The sequence below is a fragment of the Plecotus auritus genome (genome assembly GCF_963455305.1).
Source record: "Plecotus auritus genome assembly, chromosome: 8".
Lineage (NCBI taxonomy): Eukaryota > Metazoa > Chordata > Mammalia > Chiroptera > Vespertilionidae > Plecotus > Plecotus auritus.
The window spans coordinates 35694216-35718521 of NC_137782.1; the positions used below are offsets into that span (position 1 = coordinate 35694216).

At 42.2% G+C, this 24306-nt stretch overlaps 1 protein-coding gene across 1 annotated transcript in view; it reads left to right on the plus strand.

Annotated features, from left to right (window-relative positions):
* The window catches only part of LAMA1 (laminin subunit alpha 1), a gene marked incomplete at its 5' end in the record, with an annotated part of 154073 nt that overhangs the window by 98731 nt on the left and 31036 nt on the right, over positions 1–24306 (plus strand). The window contains 15 exons of the mRNA XM_080683787.1: positions 1213–1299; positions 1607–1800; positions 2772–2914; positions 5687–5776; positions 7343–7454; positions 9096–9258; positions 12566–12776; positions 12958–13074; positions 13189–13352; positions 15768–15903; positions 16684–16777; positions 17916–18032; positions 20604–20786; positions 21102–21256; positions 22486–22629. Coding sequence (XP_080539913.1) covers positions 1213–1299; positions 1607–1800; positions 2772–2914; positions 5687–5776; positions 7343–7454; positions 9096–9258; positions 12566–12776; positions 12958–13074; positions 13189–13352; positions 15768–15903; positions 16684–16777; positions 17916–18032; positions 20604–20786; positions 21102–21256; positions 22486–22629 — 2110 coding nt within the window. The remainder of the gene's footprint in view (positions 1–1212; positions 1300–1606; positions 1801–2771; positions 2915–5686; positions 5777–7342; positions 7455–9095; positions 9259–12565; positions 12777–12957; positions 13075–13188; positions 13353–15767; positions 15904–16683; positions 16778–17915; positions 18033–20603; positions 20787–21101; positions 21257–22485; positions 22630–24306) is intronic.

A 24306-nucleotide genomic window follows, 5' to 3' on the forward strand; every position in this document is an offset into this window, starting at 1 on the left:
TAGGAAGAGCCTGTGGACATTTGTAATGTGCTAGGTACCTGAAGGGCCCTAAAATGCATGCTTTGTTTTCCACACATCTTACGTTTCCACTGAAGTGTGTCCCTTTGCCGTTTAAGGAGGAAAAAATTCAAAAGTGAAGTAGGGCTGATAGAGAATCTTGGAACTCATTCTTGGAACTTCTCTTAACTGGCCCCAAACCCCAGACTGCCCAGGTGGTTTTTTATCAATGGTTTGCAGTACCCAGCTGAGCCTCTAGATGGTGCATGGTGCATTGGTAATTTAAAATGTGGAGGCAGAGGTTGAAAAGAAAGGAATAAGCCAAAAGCAGAAATCCATGACTGTGGGGATCCATTATCCAAGTGGATATTAAACTCTGAGCAGCTCTATCATTTTGCTTCAAATTGTCCTTCACACGACTCCCTACTTTTAGGTCCATTTATTTTCGAATTTCACCCCCACTCTTCACTTTTCTTTGCCCCACTGTTCCTACTTGCCTGTCGTTGCAGCCCATTATATTCACCAGCATTTGTCCCGCTCTCTTCTCCCTGCTGGTTTTCGTGCTTACTCATAGTCATCGTGTACAGCTCTCTCTAATCACCTTTTCATCTAATAAGTCAGATCAGTGGTCGGCAAACTGCGGCTTGCGAGCTGCAATTTGCCGCTCTGTTGACTAATAAGTTTGCCGACCACTGACCTAGACTCTCGATTCCAATAATTACAGGCTGTTGTTGTTCCTTGTGATTAAGCCCCTATCGGATCCAGTGGTCGGCAAACTCATTAGTCAATAGAGCGGCAAACCACGGCTCACGAGCCGCATGTGGCTCGCGAGCCACAGTTTGCCGACCACTGAATCAGATAATTCTCCACCTAAATTTCAGAACAAGATCCTTCACCTGGGAAGCTTTCTTGTTTAGTGACTAATCAGGGGAAATCTGTAAGATCTGCTTCCTTCCCCTCACATGGTTGTCACTGGACAGGGGTCTAAGAGTGTCTTTTGGATACAGGAGGTGCACAAGTACTGATTACATGTTTATTTTCCCCAGTATATTTTTGCTCAATATATTGTAAGCCCTAAAAACCTTGTCTAACTGTGCACTGTAATCATTTAATTTTCAGGACAGTGTCTTGTACCCTAAGAGTAATGAACAAGTCCCACGAGAAAGAGCTGAAATAGTATATCTGAAAATTCAAAACACATTGTTTTTCTTTCAGTTTTAGTCCCACTTGTGTCTTGGAAGGTGATCACGATTTCCGCTGTGACACCTGTGTGCTGGGCTATGAAGGACAATACTGTGAGAGGTATGTTGTGGCGTTCTGACATGGAAATTGCAAGGCACATCTGCTGCTTTATATTGTAGGACATAGTTACTAAAGTGATTGAGAGTCATCAGTTTGGTTGTGCATGATTGATATTCCAAAACAAAACCTATGTATTAAGAAAAGTAAATGCACTTTCTATGACCATCTCATCCTCCTTTAGGATATAAATTGTAGAACGAGGTAACTGGGACTGTGTTCCTTGCACTTCACTTGGCAGAAATGGTTTATATATTACCTCACTGTCATTGATGCTGTTGTCTGTTCCTGCATATTTTCCTTTCCGTAGGTGCTCCTTGGGCTATCATGGGAACCCTGGAACGCCAGGCGACACCTGCCAGAGGTGTGATTGCAGCCCACATGGCTCTGTTCACCGGGACTGTGACCGCGGGACTGGGCAGTGCGTCTGCAGGCCAGGGGCCGCGGGGCTCCGATGCGAGGAATGTGAACCCAGGCACATTCTGGTGGAAAGCAATTGTATTTGTGGGTATTTTCCTTCCTAAATGTTTAAAGGTGGTTTTTCCTCTCAACAGTTTTCCTATTGTTTTCCTATTACTGTGCGCTATGGCATCAGCAGGAGAAAGTCCTATTTTAACGAAGCATGGGTTGCTATGTATTCTGCCAAACTGAACTTTTCATAGTGCGTTTGGAGCCAAGGCAGAAGGTTCTAGGGTAGCAGCATTTATCTCTCTAGCGTCCTAAGCAGCACAGTCATTCCAGCTTCATAGTTTATCTGCATTAATAGCCCTTTAATGGAGCCAAGTGTCAGCGCAGAGAGAGAACACCTTTGTGGGTTGTCATTTGTGTTCCTCAGATTTCACTGGTGGCTTCATTCTTGGCTGCTGTGGATATCTTTTCCAGTTCTGATTTATTTTAATAGCAAGCACATGAGTGCTCATCTACGGATGTCTTCTCAGTGGTTCATGGGGAACATGGGGGGGAAGTAATGTCAGGATCATGGCATTCAAGAGCTTTTGTTTATGTGTTTGTTTTAAGCAAAAGCACACCCATTATTTTCCCCAGTCTCCTTCACTTGAATTTGCTGAAGGTGTAAGTTTGCAGACTATCTCAGGAAATGACAGACCAGGCTCTGCAAGGAAACACATTCGGAATTCGTTGCCATTGGTCCAAGTCACAAATGAGCAGATGCACTGCAAAGGTCGGAGCTGTTAACACAACGGACCTGGGACTCACTCGGATCAGTTGTTTCTTCCTGTGTGACCGGGGAAGTCACTTATCTGATCTGAGTCTTGGAGTCACCATCTGAGGATAGGGACTTAGTATTCCCTGCTTACCTCCCATGACACAGGTGGTGTGAGATTCCGTTCCTGGAAGCCTTGTAGTATGCTTTGCCCTTATTATGACTTCATGTTGTTATTATAAAATGGTTAATGCACACCCATGGGAAAATGTGCAGACCATTTTGCATTAATTTAACTTTCTTTTTCTTTTAGCTTGTGATGATGAATGTGTAGGTGTGCTGCTGGATGACTTAGACAGTATTGGTGATACCAGTCTTTCTCTGAACCTCACCAGCGTTATTCCTGTCCCATATGGAATTTTGTCAAACCTGGAAAATACAACCAAATATCTCCGGGTAGGTACTGGGAATACAAAGATGTGTCATTGAGCGAGATGGAGTTGGGCTGGATAGTAGGAGTCATTCTGTCTGTCCTCCCTGCTTCCTTATTCACAATGTGTACTGCTGCAAAGTGTCCAGCCTTCCCTTGAACGTGACCAGGGACCTCATTATCCAACTCTAACTTATTTTACTGTAGAATCCCTTAATTGTTTAAGGGTTATTCATTAGATGCCTTTTTATAAATTCTACCCCAGGGATGTTCTTCACCTTTCGGAATAAGGCAAAGTGCACTCACTCCTCTTTAAGACGAACCTTTGGCTATTTGAAAATAGCTGTCCTAATACAAATACAGGAAATAAATTGGAGTGGTATCTTCTTTAATGTTGGAATCTGCTAAAGATAACTATTTTCTGTAAATGTGTTATTCTTAACTTGAGTTTTAGGTGCAAATGTTTTTTTAACTTAGAAGATTATATAAAAATCTCTGGGGCATATCACTGTTTTATGTTTAGTCAAATAGGATCTGGGTCCCAAAAAAAGTGGGGGGGAGTTAAGAAATAGACTCAGTTGACAGCATTCTACTCTACTATTTTTAATGCTGATTGGAAAAAATATAATTCTTAATCTCCCTTAAAACCTATACATCAGAATTTGAGATAATTAATTCACTGTATCAAGGATAGTCATTCCTGACTGTCATTTTTAGTTAAAAGCTTTTCTTAGACTAGACATTTCCTTAGGCAAGTGTGCCTGTGTGTGTGTGTGTGTGTGTGTGTGTGTGTGTGTGTGTGTGTTTATTTTTAAAATAAAAAACAGGAAATAGGAAATTTCTTTTCCACTCACTACAGATACTATCTACAAATACTATTTTTTTTTATCACTAGGGGCCCCAGGCATATAACTATATTTTAAATTTATCAAGTGAGACAAATTCTTGTCTTAAATATTTTTTTCTTTTTATTGACTTTATTGTGGTGACACTGGTTAATAAAATTATACAGGTTTCAGGTGCACAATTCCACAACACATCATCTGTACATTGTATGTTCACCATTTATTCCCCCATACTCTCCTCTACCTTCCCCCACCCCCTCTACCCCAGAAATCACCACACCATTGTCAATGTCCATGAGTTTTTTCTCTTTTATTTTCTCAATCTTTCACCCATCCCCAGTCCCTGCCAACAGCTGTCAGCCTACCTTCTATCTATGAATCTGTCAATTTTAACTATTTTTGAATGATTTGCTCCCATTTAAGCCACTTGCCAATTCCTTTAAATAACTTTTTATGTTTATCTAAATTATGCAGTAGATTAAGAATGTAAACACTTAACTGTTTACTGTTTTCATTGTTATCTACACAGCAACCTTGGCCAAGTCACTTAATTACCCCCCCAAATAATAATATAGCTATTTTATAGGGTTGCTATAAGATTTAAATACAATCATGCAAGTAAAAAATTAGAAGACTGTTGGCATAAATTAAGCACTAATTGTTAGTGATTATGAAGACTTACTTAATACTTTCATATTTTAGCCTAATAAGTTTTTTTCCTTTAAGCCTAATAAGTTTTTAAAGTGAAATTTTTAAAGTGTTAGCAATTATGGTTAAAATTGATGTGACTCTAATGAAATTAAGCCAGACTTACCCAAGAATAGCAGGAGTAATAGATTCTGCACAACACAACATAATTTAAATTCATATAAGAATGGGAATATATAATATATATACACACACACATATATGCATGGGGAATCCTATATAATAAAACCCTAATATGCAAATCAACCGAACGGCAGAACCACCGGTCGCTATGACACACACTGACAACCAGGGGGCAGATGCTCAGTGCTGGAGTTGCCCCCTGGTGGTTAGTGCACTCCCACAGGGGGAGCGCTGCTCAGCCAGAAGCCAGGCTCACAGCTGAGGAGCACAGCAGCTGCAGGCAGGTGGTAAGGAGCAAGGGGTCCCAGACTGCAAGAGGGCGCAGGCTGGCTAAGAGACCCCCTGCCCCTCAGTGCACAAATCTCGTGCACTGAGCCTCTAGTATATAATATATATATTATTGATTTCAGAGAGGAAGGGAGAAAGAGAGAGAGAGAGAAACATCAATGATGAGAGAGAATCATTGATTGACTGCCTCCTGTCTGCCTCACACTGGGGATCGAGCCCACAACCTCGGCATGTACTCTGACCGAGAATTGAACCGTGACCTTCTGGTTCATAGATCGACATTCAACGACTGATCCACACCGGCCGGGCATGTATGGGGAATATAATTCAAAAGGTAACAGATGGGAGCATGTTGCTATAATCAAAACTTAAGTAAATGTGATTCATTTTATTTTTTAACTAGTGGCCCGATGCACAAATGAAGATTCGTGCAAGAATGGGCCTTCATTCCCCTGGCTGCTGGCACCGCCTTTGCTCTGGCCGGAGCAGCCTTTCTGCCTTCCCACGCTGCCCAGAGGCCCGGAGCTGCTGGGGTGGTGCGGAACACCTGCGTCATCGCCATGGCAATGACGCAAGCGTCCCACCCCATCCCCGCCCGCTCGGAGCCTGAATGTGCAAATTAACCTGCTATCTTTGTTGGGTTAATTTGCATACTCACTCCTGATTGGCTGGTGGGCGTCACGAAGGTACAGTTGATTAGCATGTTACTCTTTTATTAGGTAGATGCAATTTCAAGGAAAGAAGGATTTCTTTCTGTGAACAAAATAGTTGATAACCAGTGAATCAGAACATTTATTTTGAAGCATTGTGATTTGTTCTCTTCATTCTTTGTAGGAGTCTTTATTAAATGGAAATACACAACAGGAACTGGTAAAACTTCAACTTGAAGGTATTACAGAACAAACAGATGACCTGCAAAGGGAGGTAAATTCTTCACACTAAGGGCTCACTTTCCACCCAGCATTTGTGAGCAATTGCATTGGGGCGGTCTCGATGGTTCCAGTTAGGTCAGGGCAGCTCTGCCTCTCAGGAGCTGTGCTCCAGGGACTTTATGATCAAATTGGTTTTAACCTTGACAGAAATGTGTTATTGGGGAAGGCTCCTGGCTTAATTTCTATCATCACCTCTGCTGAGGGAGCCGTTGGGCAGTCACCTTTCCATTTGACCATCATTTTCTCCTGTGAATCAAGGGGTGGGTGGGATTGAAAGATCCTTGAGGTTTCTTCCTTCTCCTAAATTGGCTGCATTAACTAAGCACTTGGTGAGCTCGGTGCTCAGAGGCACTTCCCAACACCAGGACCACTCGCTGCAATTCGATGGGCAGAGCCAGCATAGCCTGGCGCTAGCTGTGTGGTGTTTGTACAATGTTTGGGCTTTAGACCATGTGCTTCTGATTTTCTGACTTTGAATAGCAAGTGAGCTTGCTCTAAAGTCAGCAGGGAATTTAGTCTGTTTATCCCATGTCAGATGAATGGAATTTCCTCATTCACAGATGGTGAGGGGGGAGGGGGTTTATGGCCAAATTTATAATTTTCACTTACGAATTTCATGTGCACATGCATATGTATGTGTGTACTTAGATATGTATATAATAGTGTATCTATACATAGATGTATCTACTCTTTGTCTCTCAGCATCTACACACATACACAGTGGTGTGCACTCTAAAAATTATTAGCTTGGCTCCTATTAACTTAAAATTAGTAATGATTTGGGGTGAGTTTAAGGCTTAAGCGTGGGCTCTATGTACCTCAGCGAGCAAACGTTTGGTAGGAAATGATAAGCTGGTTAAATACATTCTCTCTATTCGTTAAAGAAGATTCTCTTTGGATTTTGACTATAAAACATGTTTAGACTTTGTCTGAGTTACTTTACATTCCTAGAAATTACAAACAACTTTCCTTTTACAAATTATGACATCCCTAATAAAAAACAGCAGCTGAGGACAGCTAAGTCTCAGCCCCTGGGCTGCCAGCTTTACATACATCATCAAATTTCATCTTCATAAAGTCCACGAGGTAAATGCTGTTATTATCCCAGGTTATCGATGAGGCTAGAAGATGTTACAGTCTAGGTCTCCAGGTTGGCAGAACTGTGCCTAAAACCTGGTTTATCTGACTCCGTGTTCTTAACTCCTTGACTAAATTCTCACGGTCAATAAAAATTGGTTAAGATTTTTCTTTCTACATTATGTATACTTGGGTCATAAAGTGAGTATCGAATCTTTATAGTAGAGACTCTGGAAGAATCTGTGGTATAATAACCACTTAGGCTGCTTTTGAAAATATGTCATCTTTTCTCACACAAAGGTAGCAGTAAATTATTTCATTAACCACTTAATTTCCAATCCCAAAATATTAACCTTGGTTTATATGGTAGTGTAAATATTTATATTCTGGAATATATTTTGTTATTTAAAAGATCCAACTTGAAGAGCAAAGCTTCATATTATTCAAGTCAAACTAACCTGAGACCTTTCTTTTCTATCAGCTCACTAGAGTGTTCACAAGTAGCCAACATGTGGCCAGGGCAACTGAAAGAATCCTCAACAAGAGTCAAGATCTCATGACATTTACTGAGAAATTGAAGATAAGCATTCAAGGTAGTGTGATCAGTGTCTAGCTTAGGGAGAATATGCTCATTTGGAAGGAAAAGTCCCATTCACTCTATACAACATATGAATAGATGTGTGTTACTTGCACTCAACTGCTAGAGCCAAGGACTGGGGATCCTGATGTGTCCAGATCATGGTCTTTCATTGAGAGTTTTATCTTTAAAAAAAAATGCACGTTTCCTTCTTTATTTTCTATATGATACGCTACACTTATGTCCTAAGTATCAAATAGATGTGGTGCCTTCCCATCTGTTATGGATTTTCCAAATTAAGACTTGTTAAGTGGTGCACAGGGTGCCAGATGATGAGCGAAGCAAGGTCTAACAACTGACCATAGGAGAAAATGAAATAGAGAAGTTTTTACTCACAGGTCCTGGAGAAAGTACCCAGCATGCCTCAAGGGGCCACATGGAGAAGTCAAGGCAGGGATGCTGACAGAGAGACAGAACCTGGGCACCTGCTTTATTTGGTTGTGTGGGTACAGTGCTTTGGGGTTCCTGAGCTAAGGCCCAAACCAAAAAGGCAGACTTTTGGTAAGCTCCACAGGGGTCTTATCCTTGGGGCACACAGGGGAAGGCTCTAGGAGGCAGGGGAGACTGTTGATCACAGGGGCTGTCACCATAGGAACTTACATTAGCTTCTGACCCTGTAGCTACTGTCTGGGGCACGTGCTTGTGTGAGGGGGCAAGTGTCAGTTTAAGGTCACTGCAGGCCTCTTGGCCACAGAAAAAGGATGCCAAGGCAGCAATGCCATGTGAGTCGCTAACTCTCCACACCATTCCTTTGCCCACAATAGGAGCCGATGTGATGTGGAGCTTCCGTGTGGTCCCAAAGCGCAGGCACAATATTAGAGTAATTTACTCACTACTCGATTGGGATGTCCCGTCTGATCTGGCTTTTAGGTTGCTTTTTTCCGTTTTCTAGCCACAAGAAATATATTCTTGCTTTTCTTTTTGGATTATTGTGTAAGGACATGAGTACAAAATCCAATGCAAATCGGACTTTATGGGGCAAAAGATAAGAAAATTATTAGAATAAATAATATGCTTAATAAGAAGAGTAGTATCAACTATTGGTGATTCATTCATGCAGTAAATACTTGTTGAACAGCTTTTATGTGCAAATGTCTGTGTCCAGTGCAGGAAATGTTGAGGCAACAGTGGCCACAGCCCCCTGCCTTCCAGAGAGTAAGGGCACTAGGGAAAACTAACATTAAATAAACAGTAATCCCAAGCCTATGAGTGTTTTGTTTTGTTTTTTTAATTTTATCTTATTGAAATTTGAGAAAGAGAGGAAGGGAGAGAGAGAGAAACATTGATTTATTATTCCATTTATTTATGCATTCATTGGTAGCTTCTTGTATGTGCCCTGACTGGGGATCGAACTCACAACCTTAGTGTATTGGGACAAGGCTCTAACCAACTGAGCTACCCAGCCAGGGCCCCCATGAGTGTTTTGATAGGGGATGTCCAGAGTGTGTTGGGATGTACAGTGGGCCTGGCCTAGATTCGAGGTTTAACCAGTTCAGCTGAACAGAGCGGCCTCACTGAAGAGGGGTCTAAGTTCTTCCAGTTCAGTGCTGTCCACTTTTGAGAGACTTTTGAAATGATTGATGAATTTTCTCCATAGAAATTATTGAAAAGGCAACAACTCTAAATCAGACCTTGGATGAAGATTTCCAGCTATCCAGTTCCACTCTTCAGAATATGCAAAAGAACATGACATTTTTGCTAGAAACCTTACAGAAAAGGCATTTTATGCAGTTGCACCAAAATGCTACCCTTGAACTGAAGTAAGTCCCTAAATACTGCCATTCATGACACAGCCAATTAGAGGAAAGAACCTCAGTATTGAGGGGGAAAAGGCATGTGGGAGGAGGCAAAAGAAGGCAGGCTCTCACTGTGGGTGAAATGTCACAAGAGAAGAGAGGGGCCCTATTGTCATGTAAATGAGGGACCCGCCAGGCCCTCCAAATAGAGAAAATTGTAATCACTGCCAATAGCTCTATGTTTGTGCTGGTGTACCATAGGTTTTGTTTCTCTCTGTCTCTTCAGCAACATGATACTGTATTTATTGAAGATCAAATATAATGCAATCAGTTATCATGGAAGAAAATCAGTCAGTGGCTTCTACCTGTGCTGTAAACTCTAAGGTAGATGGACATTATGCCAAAGTAATTCAGCTTAGCTATGCAAACGCCAATCGAAAACCTCAGTGTGAAATGACAGATCACAAAGGATTGTTAGACATGGTCACTTGGAGCTTGTAATTTCCTTTCAGGCATGTTTCTTAGTATTTTCACACAGTTATTACTTGATGTAATATAGCACAAGCTGTCTTTTTTTCCAGGGTTGTGATAAATATCTTAAATATTGGCTTAAATAGTTACACAAAAGTCCATTCTCTATATTGTGACATTTAAACTATTTTTAATCTATTTTTCTATTTTAAATAATGTTGTGATGGATATCGTGGACAAAAATATTTTTCTATATTTCACATTATTATATTGCTAGCGTGAATATTAAGAAGTGAAATCATTTAGCCAAAGAATTTGCATGTTGATGATTCCTGACTTGCATTTCCAAATTATTTCCTAAAAGATTATTTAAAACAATGTACACTTCCACTGGCAATACACTGGAGAGTTAAGCTTATACCTTTTTTATTATTGAATGCTAGAGGCCGGTGCACAAATTCATGCAACAGTGGGGTCCCTCAGCCTAGCCTTCAGGATTGTGCTAAAACCAGCTCTCTGACATCCCCCGAGGGGTCCCGGATTGCAAGAGTGTGCAGGCCAGGCCGAGGAACCCCACCAGTGCACAGGGAGGGATGCAGGGGCTTGGCCAGCTGGGGAGGGACTGCCGGAGGGCTCCAGGGTGTGTCTGGCCCGTCTCTCTCAGTCCTGATCAGCAGGACCCCAGCAGCAAGCTAACCTACCAGTCAGAGCATCTGCACCCTGGTGGTCAGTGCATGTCATAGCAATTGGTTGAGTGGCCTTAGCATATCATTAGCATATTATACTTTGATTGGTTGAACAGACGACCGGATGACTGGACACTTAGTATATTAAGCTTTTATTACATAGGATGATTTTACGCATCGGGTGGAATATGAAGACCTAGAAAGAACTGGGAACTAAATGCCTTGCGGGGAGATTGGAGGAGGCCAGGGCCCAGGAGGTGGGGAAGGGGCTCCTCCTGTGGAGCCCCTCCTCCATGCACGAGGGTGCAAGCTTCTTGTCTCATGTTCTGTCCTGTGATCCTCTTTGCCACCTCGTGGGGAAGGGGAGAATCCAGCTGGGGAGATTGAGACTCAGAGACTACAAGTAACTTGCCCACTATTCAACCTCCAGGATAATCTGGAACCTGACCACAAGCCTAAGTCTGTGTGACTGTGAACCCTGTTGTTTTCCAACTCCAAACAGAAGGAAGGACATCTGAGACCCAGTCCCCTAAGGACAATGGGTAGAATTAGGCCATTAAGTCAGAGACCATGCTGCTACATTTACATTAGATTAATCATGTTGCCTTGACCCTGACCTTTTGCCCACATCTTCCCTCACCTGACATGCATGGCAGAAGGAAGCACGGGAGGGAAAGTGGCTGACACCTCCATGTTCCTCTTCCCAGGACCCATCCATTCTTAAGGTGGCTACCGCAGGCTCAGCTGTGCTATTCTCTGCTTCCTATCCTTCCTTAGCTCCCCGCTGCCTCCCAGTGAAGTAGAAATGTCATATATTTTATTCCAGCCCCACCCACTTTCCACTAACCAAAGTCCCCTCACCCATCCGTTTCCCACTCATCCTGGACTCTCAGTTGCTCCCTCCCATGGCCACACTTAAGAGTTGATGGACACTTAGAAACGAGATTCCCTGGAGATCCATGGGAGTCATTTTGTGGGGCCGTCCTCTCCCACTATTACTCTTCCACAGTCAGCTCACTCGTTCATTCAACAAAATGAGCCCCCAATGGCAGATATTGTACTAGGACTTGGGGACACAAAGGAGAACAATAGAGTTTTTTTGCCCACTAGGATCTCGTAGTCTAATTACGAAAAGTCCATTTTCTGAAGAGCATTTGAGAGGAAGGGGAGAAGGCAGGGCCCCGCTCCCCCTGGCACCCTCAGTGCCCCCGACTCTCCTCGCCTGCTAGGCCCTGTGTCCACCCTTTCTCTGTCATTGTTGGTCTTGTGTGTTTATTTAGAACAAAGTTATTCATGAGATGGCTGTTCTCTCTTTTTTTAATTTGTTAGTTAAATTATTATTAAAAAGACCTTTTATTTTAAAATATTAAAGTTTAAAATGTGTTCTCTGATCTCCACTTTATTTTCTATGGATAATCCCTGTTCTTATGCTATTTCAAATTTTGTGGATTATTGTAGGAATTTATCAGCTTTTTAATGAAAATCCTTAGAAAATTGGTAATTTGTGCTAAGTATGGCAATCCTATTGTTGGGAATATTTAGCACACAAATCAGTTGCTTATCATGCCTGTGTCAGGGTTCCCGAGAGCACCGTCACATTCAGAGTTTCACCAGGACTCTCAGGACTCAACATAGAGTTGTACTCATGGCCCATATACCTATGGCAACGTATTAAAGATGCACAGCTGGGTTGGGGAAGAAAACACAGTGGAGCCTTCAGGTGTCCATTCAGGCTTCCTTTCCTTGAGGGGGTACAGAGCGTACTCTTCCCTCAGCTACGAAAATGCAGCAGCACATGGTGACGTTTCTGCCCAGGGTAGCCCACTAGAGGTTCAGCATTTGTGGTTTTTACTGGGGGGCAGTCTTGTGGCCACCCTCTGCCCAGCATGTGCCCAAACTCTACAGTCCCGGAGGGAAAGCAGGTGTTCAGCATAAACCACATTGTTTGCACAGACAGTGGAAGCAGTGAGCCACTGGCATCAGGTAGAGAACAATGGGAACATTTTACAGACCTAGCAAGCAGGCCCTTCAAAGGACAGCCTTCTGCCCACCGTTACCCTTTACTGCACACTATAAAACTAGGCATGGAAGTGTAAAAACCCCTCTGCTATCATTTCAATGATAGGGGCTTTGTCGCTCATTGAATTACTATGTGAACCATCTATATTTTTCAGGGCTGCTGAAGATTTATTGTCACAAATTCAGAAAAATTACCAGAAGCCACAGGAAGAGTTGAAGGTAATACAAGAAGCAGCAAGCAGCCTCCTTTCAAAACACAACAGTGAACTGCAGGCAGCAGAAGACCTGGTGAGGGAAGCAGAGGCGAAGACGCAGGAAAGCAGCCGCCTCCTGCTCATTGTCAAGGCCAGCCTGCGAGAGTTCAATGTGAGTCTTAACAGCTCTCACCTCAGTTAAAGCTAGTAATCAAATTCTCCCGTGTAAATAATACAAATTTCAGGTTCTTAAAAAAGGAGCCCCTAGCACTACTTCAGCACATAGTGTCAGGCACCAGTGTTCGGAAGCTGACTTGCTTATGAAGCATCCTTAAAGGTGACTTTTGCTACAGGATAAAAAGCTGCGTGTTCAAGAAGAACAAAACTTGACCTCAGTGCTAATCGCCAAAGGAAGAAGATTGCTGGATGCTGCCACAGCACGTGCAAAGGCAGCACGAAGTGCGCTAGCAGTAAGTTTCTACTCAGCACAACCACAATATAGTTTCCGAATCATAAATATGCACACACACATTGCTGAAAAGCTGCCTATACAGTATATTCACCGCATTGATTTATCTATGTAGCAATTAGAGCGTCACCGGGATGAGCTGCTTTTGTGGACTGCCAAAATCAGGCACCAAGTGGATGACCTGGTCATGCAGATGTCCAAACGAAGAGCGCTTGACCTTGTCTACAGAGCTGAGGGTCATGCAGCTGAGCTCCAGAAACTAGCAGGGGCTCTGGACAGGTGAGACCACATTTTGCAGGAATTCCAGAGGTTGTGATCCATTGATCAAAGAGAATAAGGATGACTATTTTGATCACAATGTTAAGTCACTCTTCCTCTTTTGTCTAAAAATGAAGATTCCTGTTTTGTTTACATGGTGAGGGGGATTTCCTCCCATGTCTGATAACAGTTGACCATCGATCGGCATAAAGGTATGATGGAGAAACGCAAACTGAACCCAATAAGTGTTAAAGAAAATTTAATGCTACAATATCAAGCCATCAAGACCATGTTCCACATCTACTAAGTGCTCAGGGCTTTGTTCAGTTACATGTGGACAGAACAAAGATATTAACTTCTTTACATCCCTTACCTTTTTGGAGCTTATCCTTTGGCTTTCTGCAGTGATGGAGGCTGTGGTTGCCCACCCTGGACCTGTAGAAGTCTTATATCACCCCTGATTATTTTCTACTGCCTGAAGGCCTACCATAGCATTACAATAACTTAAACTTATATTTTTGGGTATATGTCCTCACTTGTGAAAAGTGTCTTTAAATGAGAAGTACAGTGTTAGGCCAGTGGTTCCCAAACTTGTCTGCACATCAGAATAACCCAGGGAACTTCAAAAATACTGATGTCATACCCTGGCTGGGTGGCTCAGTTGGTTGGATGTCATCCCATATACCAAAAGGTTGGTTCAATACCCGGTGGAGGCAACTGATGGATGATTCTATCACATAGATATTTCTACCTCCTCATTTCTACCCCTCTCTCTCTCTTTACCCCCTCCTCTCTCTCTAAAATGAATAAGAACATATCCTCAGGCGAGGATTTAAAAACAAACTTATGCCTTTGTCCAACCTAGTCCTCCCAGCCCCCATTCAAAGATTGTGACTTAATTCATCTGGGTTGTGACCTATTTTCTAAAAATATCCCCAGGTGGTAAATGAGGGAACCAGTGTTTTAGGCCTATCAGTTATTTACATAGTCTGAGTTAATTGGTAAATTTATTTATTTAAAATTTTTTATAAATTAAGGATGGAAAAAGTCTGGACACACTGGGATTGTGTGTTGGTATGTTTTGTGGAAGGGGAAAAATAAATATATTTCCAAATTGAGGAAAGTGCCCTAAAATATTAGATCACACAATGAAGACAATAAAAAAACTACATAAGATAGAATATTGCATAACTTATGTGCTGCATTGAGCACTACTGCCTACAGATGCCACAGGACTCAGTAATAGAAAATGGAATTAGATACTCAGTGTCTCTCTTTTCATCTTTCATCATTTCCCAAAAGAGAAAACATAATTCTGACTACATACATAGCTAGAACAAAACATTTATTACTTAGTATCTGCAGTAAAAGCAATTGGTATGATACATAAAGTTAAATAACGTTATTATCTTTTACTTATAAATCACCAAATTTTGCCAATCAAGTAATAACTGCTGATGTCTGGTTTGGGAATCACTCAATAACCTTGGGAAGAAAATGAAGTGAGTTACACACCAGGCAAAGATATCGATTGTCAAATTTTATTTTCAAGATAGAGTGGCTGGATGAAATTGCACCATTACCTGTGCTGCACCAGCACAGCCAGGTTCGGTGAGCCTGAGGGGGCGGTGAAGTATTAAGAAAAGACAGACAAGAGAATAAAGCTGGGTCTGGGTGGGACGCTGCCCTCTCTGATGGAGAGACAGCATCAGGGCCTGCAAGCGGAGTCTTTATTTTATAGCCAGATTCCATGAGGCAAAATAGGGGCGTGGTCGAGATGTGTACAACATTCTCATGGGCTTCAAATCCACTCAATTACATGCACCTGATCAAGCTTTGTTTACTTGCTGCACCTCAGGCAGCCTGCATCACTCAGCCACCTGGGAGCCGCTCTCCACAATTACCAGTTGGCAAGTTCCTAAGTGATCTGTCCACTTGTAGGAGTGAAGTTCAGATAACTGAAAGACTATCTGATCTTCCTCCAAAACCTCTAGTGAACTTCATCAAATTGGTGTATACCTTTTGAAATAAGACTCAGCAGCCTTACATATGCTTAGGAAAGCTTTTTGAAAATTAGCAATTGCCGAGCAGCAGAGATTACAATAAATGCAAACACTCAGTGGCACCCCAGACACATGCGGGGGTTTGAAGAGAGATCAAAAGAGGGCAGCTGGAAGAAACAGATGAATGGTTAAAAGATGGGAAACAGCCATCATCTCTTCCTGGGTATTAATTAAACAGTCATTCTTAGTGTTGTTGTGACAGTGTGGTCACTGCTTCTTAAGATTCCTTTTGGAGTCAAAAAGGAATCCCTAGGTTGTTATTCTTTGTTGATGGTACTGCTCTAATGGGAAAGAAAGTAGGAGGTTTTAAGAATAGCGGGGAAGCCCAATTTTAGTTTTTATCATAACACCTGTAAATATGCTGATTTCATAGTGGCCTTGGAAATGTTAGATTTGTGTCCCTGAATGCAACCAGCGCAACCCACATCCATTCCAACATTCAGAGCCTGATTGAAGAATCAGAAAAACTGGCAAAAGATGCTCTCAGGACTGTGACTGAGGCAAGCCTGGTAAGAAGAGCCGTGTGGGCTTCAATGCGTGCCTTCCTTTTTTAGACTCTGTGGGAGATTGTTCCTTAAGAGGCTTGAGCAGAGACTTGGTGGCTTAAATGTATGCTTGTCAACACTGCTTTCTGGTGGGATCTGTTTATGGCTTCTGCCATCGTGTGGTATGTTTTAATAAAGTTATAAATACTTCTTTATAAAGACTAGGGACTAAGTGAGGAAAAGATGAGGAAAATCTCACTATTTCTTATTACAAAAATGATAATGCTTCTTGATACCTACTCAAGGCATCTTTTTAAAATTTTTTTTTTAAAAAATACAGTTGACATTCAATATTATATTAGTTTCAGGTGTACAGTATAGTGGTTAGATATTTATATAGCTTTTGAAATGATCCCTCCAATAAGTCTAGTACCCAACGGGCACAATACTTACTTATTACAATATTATTAACTATGTTCCCTATGCTGTATTATACATCTCTGTGACTATTTTGTAACTGCCAATTTTTGAAGCATATTTTCTTACCTGTGATGAAGATCTTTATGTAATGGGTGTTTTTTGTCTTTGTATATTTAAAAATGGCTTGTGTTCTTTCTCTTCTCCCATAAATTAGGATGTATGTTAAACATGCATTAGGACAATTAAACTCTCCCTGCCTGTTATCTAGTTGACTTCCCTGTTTGGAACGAGATGGGAGGCTATTCTGATGGAGTGGCCTTCACATTCCCATCAGGATCTCGCCCTGGCCTCCAGTCAGCACGTGTAAATTGTTCTGTTTCCTAGTCCCCGGAAGCCCTGGAGTCTAATGGGAAAGCAGCTCTCCAGCGCAGCTCCAAATTCCTGAAAGAAAGCAGGAGCCTGAGCAGAAAGCATCAAGGTCAGTTTTTTCAGAAAATACCTGTGCAGTTTCACTTTTCTAAGAGTTTTAGTAAGCAATGATTTGTATATATAGGAGCTATCCAATAACAAAATGGTATATCCATAATAAAATGGCAGCAGAAATCTGTTGTGTAAGAGAAACATGCAAGTTTTATGTAAGACAGTGTATTTTTCACCTTAATATACTCTAATATATCAAAAATGTCAAGTCTTTTCCTATAGAGTAAATAGTGATCTATAAACAGCTCACCCCCCTCTTAGACTACCTCCATGTCCTATACTGTGTCTCTCCTGTACATGTGTGGATATGTGCATATCTTTTTGTTTCTTTGTGAGTCTTGCAGTTTAGAATTTGTTGTCATCTCACCATATAGAAAGTACACAGTTCTCAATAATAAAGCATTAAACACCAACTCTAGCATTAATGTTGATGGGCTATGGTTTCAGTTTATACAAGTATTTTGTAGGCCATGAAATAGTGAACGTCCTGCAATTAAAGTTTAGGCAGAACCATCATGTTCATCAAGGATTTTTACCAATAATTCATTTTTTAACATTTGCTCAGAATATAATGTGATTGTGTTTTGTGAACAGAAATGCTAAAAGTGAAGCTTTGATCCAAAAGCTTTGATCAAACTTAGAGGAGGTTGAGTTGAGCACCTGCTGGGGGTGGCGGGGGGGAGGTCAGAAGGGAGCAGGAAGCAGAGGGGCCCTGGCTGGGGAAGCAGGTGGAAGATGGGGAGGGAGATTACCAGGCAGGAGCCAAGTTTGGGGTTTTACAACCCAGAGGAGAAAGGTGGCCACAATTTAGATATAGGTAGGAAATTGATGAGTCCAATTTTAAGACTGAGTGATTGAAACACCTCAAGGTGAGCTCTAATTAAATTAGACATGTAATTTAAGAAGAAATATTAATGAGAAGAGCAACAAGCAAAGTAGGGAAAATGATCAAGCAAGCTAAAAATCACAATTTCTATAATCAGGGGCTCGAAGTCTTACTGGAGAAGCTTTCAATATGGGGGAGGGTCTCTGTAGAAAGCTGTCACTCCATAGATGGGTCAAAGTGATGAAGAAAACTTGCCTAGGCAGCTTTTTATTAGGCCAGCTGAAAAGGAAACACTTTCCCCTTTAAATAGGTATCACATTGGAACTGGGAGAATTGAAAAATACGGCAAAGACATTTCAAGAAAATGCTGATAAGATTACTAGACAGACCAATGAATCACTCTTAATACTTAGAGCAATTCCTGAAGGTAAGTGGAAAGGGGGTTCTTGATTTAATTAATGTCTTCTCATTGCAAAGCCATTACCCATGAATATGAGGAGGTTCTGCCTCCGGTTTGATGAAGAGCCCTTGCTGGAAATGAGCCCAGGATTGATAGTTCTTACTTACAGAGGAATATGATTTGAAAGTAAAGATCACTATTTTTTAATAAGTTCAGAATACTTGAACTGAAATATCAGAATTATACTAAAAAACAAAAGCACTAGAGATTTTATGCTACCATATTGATTGCTGGCTTTTACAATGCGCTTGTCACATGCCTTAACTGAAAGAAGTGTCATTCAAAAACGTCAGCAAGTAAAGGAGCAGGAATGTTCCTGCTTTCATTATAAATGTAAGAAATTTTAAAAGTCTTGCTTGGTAATCTTCTTCATGAGGCAATGAAGCATTCTAAAATAGATCACTTTAATATCGAGGGTTTACAAGTGCAATATTCATTAAAATTTTAAATAAGATAAGTTTTACAAAGTGTAATACAAAGGAATTGTGCTGTATGTACACTATTCACATTCCCTCAATCTTCTCTTTTTTTCTTAATAAGAATTTTTTTTTTAAGTCTTACAAGTTGCCCAAATATCTCTAAATTTCCATCTGCTGGTTCCCCTTATAAGCACACAAATCACCTTGGGGAGCTGTGCTTGGGCACTCTGAATTTCTTACCTTAAAGCAATAGGGCATTTTCTGATGTGGATACTTTTTTCTCTCTCTTTTTTAGGACACATGGTATTTGTTGATTAAATACTTAAAAATAACATTTTGTTTGAAAGTAATTTCAAACTTGCAGAAAAGTTGTAAAAATAATCCTATCTAATAAAAGAGTAGTATGCAAATGGACTGTACCTCTGCTACACCCACAAGCCACTCCCACCAGCCAATCAGGGGCGAGTATGCAAATTAACCCAACCAAAATGGCTGCAGCCACGGAGCAAACAGGAGGCTTGGGTTTCCCTGGTGATGGAGGAAGCCAAGCTTCCTGCATACCCTGGCCAGCCCAGGCCTCTGCTCAAGGCTACAAAGTTTCAATTACAGAAGATAAATAAATCCCAACAAAAATGGCTGCGGCCACTGAGGGAACAGGAGGCTTGGGTTTCCCTGGTGATGGAGGAAGCCAAGTTCCTGGCCTGCCCTGGCCTCCACTAAAGGCTACAAAGTTTCAATTGTAGAAGATAAATAAATCCCAGATACCAGGGCCTCCACTTGGGTGGCTGGGGGGCATGGCCGGCCTGCAAATCACCACAGGCCCCTCACCCAGGCTGCCCCATGCCCCAAGAGAACCCCCACCCTGATCTGGGACACCCTTCAGGGCAAACCAGCTGGCCCCCACCTGTGCACCAGGCCTCTATCCTATCTAATAAAGGAGCAATATGCAAATTGACCATCACTCCAACACACAAGATGGCTGCCCCCATGTGGTCAAAGATGGCTGCCCCCATGTGGACACAAGATGGCCACCACAAGATGGCCAGCAGGGGAGGGCAGTTGGGAGGGACCAGGCCTGCAAGGGAGGGCAATTGTGGGCGATCAGGCCAGCAGGGGAGGGCAGTTGGAAGGGAACAGGCCTGCAAGGGAGGGCAGTTGGGGGCAATCAAGCCTGCAGGAGAGGGCAGTTGGGGTGACCAGGCTAGCAGAGGAGGGAAGTTGGGGGTGACCGGGCCTGCAGGGGAGAGCAGTTGGGAGGGACCAGGCCTGCAGGGGAGGGCAGTTAGGGGCAAAACAGGCTGGCAGGGGAGCAGTTTGGCATCAATCAAGCTGGCAGGCAGAAGTGTATAGGGGGTGATCAGACTGGCAGGCAGAAGCGGTTAGGGGCAATCAGGAAGGCAGGCAGGTGAGCAGTTGGGAGCCAGCAGTCCTAGGATTGGGCCTAGACAGGCAGTTGGACATCCCTCGAGGGGTCCCTGATTGGAGAGGGTGCAGGCTGGGCTGAGGGACACACCCCCCATGAACGAATTTCATGCACCTGGCCTCTAGTACCAGAATATTCCTTATCCAGCGTCTCCTAGTGTTAATGTTTGTCCCATTTGTGATTGTGATTTACACTTTTAAAATGAATACTAGTGCCTTTTAAAAATAATTATCACCCAGATTTTTCTAGAAAAATGAAATTCCAATTTTTCTTAAGTGCCCATTTAGTCTGTATTCTGGTGTTATATGTAGCAGCCAGCTGATGTGAAAAAAAATACCACTTCCTTTAGCCTGAGACACATCTATGCCACCTACACATTTAAATTCCCAAACCTTCTTACGCAGACATGGGATGATTTGAAGAGGTATTTAATGGATATGAGAAGGGAATGACAGAAAAGAGACCAAATAAAGCAGTTTAGTTTCTAAGTGAGAGCCTGAGCATGGCCATTTGCAGCTGCTTTTGTTGTCTCATGTGTATTGAAATCACATTTCAATACAGAGAGCTTTTACCAAAATTATTTCATTTATCCCTAACAGGCAGCAGTAGCACATATGACAAGCAACCTTAATATTACCATTAAACACAAGAAACCCTGTTTTATGATGTGCATGCTTGCATATGAATTTATTTCAGGTGTCAGAGACAAAGGAACCAAAATCAAAGGGCTGGCCATATCTGCCAATCAGAGTGCTGCGAGCACGCTGAAGAACGTTGTGGGACTGAGTCAGAAGCTGCTGAACACATCGACAGACCTGTCCAAGGTCAATGCCACCTTACAAGAAGCAAACGAACTTCTACGGGACTCCTCAATGACCAGTATGTCGCAGTCTCCCTTCCCATTAGGAAAGTCTGCATTGTGCAATTTTGAGCTTGCCAAGTGCAGAAAGGTGCCTTGTTTACAAACAGCATTTCTAAAAAAATGAAAATACACTAACATCTGGATTTCCATTTATAAAGAAAGAGAAGGGCCTACGGTAATGCACGGTGCTGGGGCATTTTTCACATATGTACCAAAATGTCAAGGATTTGATAATTAAGATTCTGTTTCATACAGTGCATTAGTAATGACCAGTTCATTTATCTGTGTCCTTCACCTCAACCCCAACTTTCTTGCTACCTTGTATTTGTTAGGTCTGTTAGCTGGGAAAAAAATTAAAGATGTGGAAACACAAGCCAACCTTTTATTTGATCGGTTGAAGCCTTTGAAGATATTAGAAGAGAACCTGAGCAGAAACCTGTCAGAAATTAAACTGCTGATCAGTCAGGCCCGGAAACAAGCAGCTTCGGTGAGTGTGGGGCCCTGTTGCTACTAGTGACACCCGGTGCCCCCTAGCTGAGACTCTCCGTAACTCCAAGTTCCGTAACTCCTGTAGAAATGGCTTTCTGTCTCACCGGGTCCCTGGAATGTCTACTGACCAGCTCTGAATAACACCAGATTCCTCACAGCAGTGTCTTAAGTATATTTACTTAAGTATATTTAATTAGTCTCATTTTTTAAAAAATTTCTTTCATACATGTTTCAATCTATTGCTAGCAAGGAGATCTCCATGTCTTTATGGAGATTTGTAATTGTAGCTTAGATTTATAGATTCATAACTATTAGCTAATGGTTGTCTGAGGGTTAACATCACTTAGCATTTCATCAGTGGCATATGGTGTTATTTCCATCATTTCACCAAGGTGGATTTTAATAAGCCAAGTATTCTTCTGAATGCAGTATGGGCCCATCCACTAGGAGCCTGACCTAACGATTTGCATGTGAACAAACGCTGCACACATCCAGGTCACTAATCCACGAGACACTTGACACCCAGAGAGGCTCACACTGAGAAGATGTGGTCCAGCCACCCACCCATAGCATGTGGCATTGCTGTGCTCTGGAGGGGAGGAGTTTCAGGGAAATAAGATCTTCGAGAGAATATCGGTTGTCACACTACTGGGGACCTCTGGTCTAATGTTTATCCACCTAAGTTTTCTAGCCAAGCTACAGGAGTTCCCATCTCTTTGACACCCCTACCCCCACAAATGACCTCACTGTTGGTAAAGGGCTATAGGTTTACATGAGCTCTGACTTCCACCTGTTTTAGTTACAGTCACCAAATAAATGTGAGCCCAGCAGATGGCTCCAAATGCTCTGGTTAATACAGACTTAGGTTAATATATGCTATATATGCAAATAATTACTTAGAGAAATATGTGTAATATTTGCTCTATAAATATTTGCGAAAGACTAAGTAGATAATCCTCCATTTATTCGACAAGTGATCATCAAATATGCTCTCTGTGGCAGGACTAAGGATTCCAAGATGACTTGGATAAGCTCCTTGACTTTAAGGAATTAAATCTCATATGACAGAGACAATTTTCTACATAACATACTCTTTTAAAACTCCAAGACTGACTTTTTCATATTTAAATACTTTACCAAATAAATTTCTCTTCACCACTACCTGATTTCCCTGGCACACGGCCAATGTGTCATTAAATGATTGGGACACTTTTTCTCCTTCTGCAGATTAAAGTTGCTGTGTCTGCAGACAGAGATTGTATCCGGGCCTACCAGCCTCCGATCTCTTCAACCAACTATAACACCTTAACACTAAATGTTAAGACGAGCGAACCCGATAACCTTCTCTTCTACCTCGGTAGCAGCACCAGCGTGAGTATGGATTCACAGAAAGCAACAACGAGTCTTTTATGAATGCATATGTTTTCTGAATTGACACTTTTTTGATGAAAAAACAATAGGGTCTTGGTGAAATCACTAATTCTTCTAAGGGAACTAACCTTTTGCTAAACTAGTAGCATTAGATTAAAAATAAACAAATTACATAATATAATATCTGTGAGAGGGAAAGTGACATTGAGGAAGGAAAAAGTGTCTCCATCTGCAATCTTAATCACAAGCTGCAGCTTCGATGAACTTTTCTAATGCCTTCTGTGACTTCTGCTGCCGCTGAGTTTAGCGTTGGGTCTGTAAGGTTGACCTTGGCGGGTGTTACCCAGAGTGGAAGCCTGGACCCTAAGACCTGTCACCATTGTCATGCTTCACCCAGGCTCTTCCACCCAACGAGATCCCAGTGGTCCCCAGAGGGCAAATCCCCTATGGAAGACCATTGATAGCTGGCTGTATGGTGGAAATGGGTCAGAAGCCTTGTCTGTGTTTAGGCAGAAAATATTGGCAAGCCCAGATATTACCGGAAATGTCTTTTTAGGAGCTAGGGTGCAAAACACCTGCAACTCCTGATGTGGGATTTAATGGCTCCTACTGCGTATTTCACATTCATCTATTCCCTTCTCAGACTGGGCACATACACACGTGCAATGCCATCCTTCATCCTCCCTGGAGACTACTAGTGATCACACACACACACACACACACACACACACACACACACTTGAGTCTTCCTGGGGAATTTTATGGGAGGCATTGTGGAGGGCCATGCAGTGCAGGGTGCTAATGGACCTGGGTGATCACCACCCTCAGTCCTGCTTCAGCTCCTGGGAGGCGGGGGTGGGAATTAAAAACAAAACAAGATGTTATTTTGTTTTTTTAATGAGTAGAAAAAATGCTGTAGGAACTCATTCTTTATTTTTCAAAATATATATTTATTGATTTCAGAGAGGAAGGGAGAGGGAGAGAGAGAAAGAGAAAGATCAATGATGAGAAGCAATGGTTGGCTGCCTCCTGCATGCCCTCTACTTGGGATGGAGCCTGAAACCCAGGCATGTGCCCTGACTGGGAACTGAACCGTGACCTCCTGGTTCATGGGTTGACACTCAAACACTAAGTCACCCCAGCGGGGCAGGACTCATTTTTTAAAGTGTTTTAATAGTCAGTGATCCCACTTCTAGGAATATGTCCCAAGAAACTAGAAACACGAACCAGAAAGGATATATGCACCCCTATGTTCATAGCAGCACAATTCACCTTAGCTAAGATTTGGAAACAGCCTAAGTGCCCATCAGCAGATGAGTGGATTAAAAAACTGTGGTACATCTACACAATGGAATACTACGCTGTGGTAAAAAAAGGAGTTCTTACCATTTGCCACAACGTGGATGGAGCTGGAGAGCATTATGCTAAGTGAAATAAGCCAGGCAGAGAAAGATAAATATCACATGATCTCACTCATTTATGAAAAATAATGAACAACATAAACTGATGAACAAAAAACAGATCCAGAGACAGAGAAACATCGATCAGAACGTCAAACCTCAGGGAAGGTAGGGGAAGGTGGGGGTAAGGGGGAGAGATCAACCAAAGGACTTGTATGCATGCATATAAGTCTAACCAATGGGCATAGACACCAGGGGAGTGAGGGCATGAATGGGG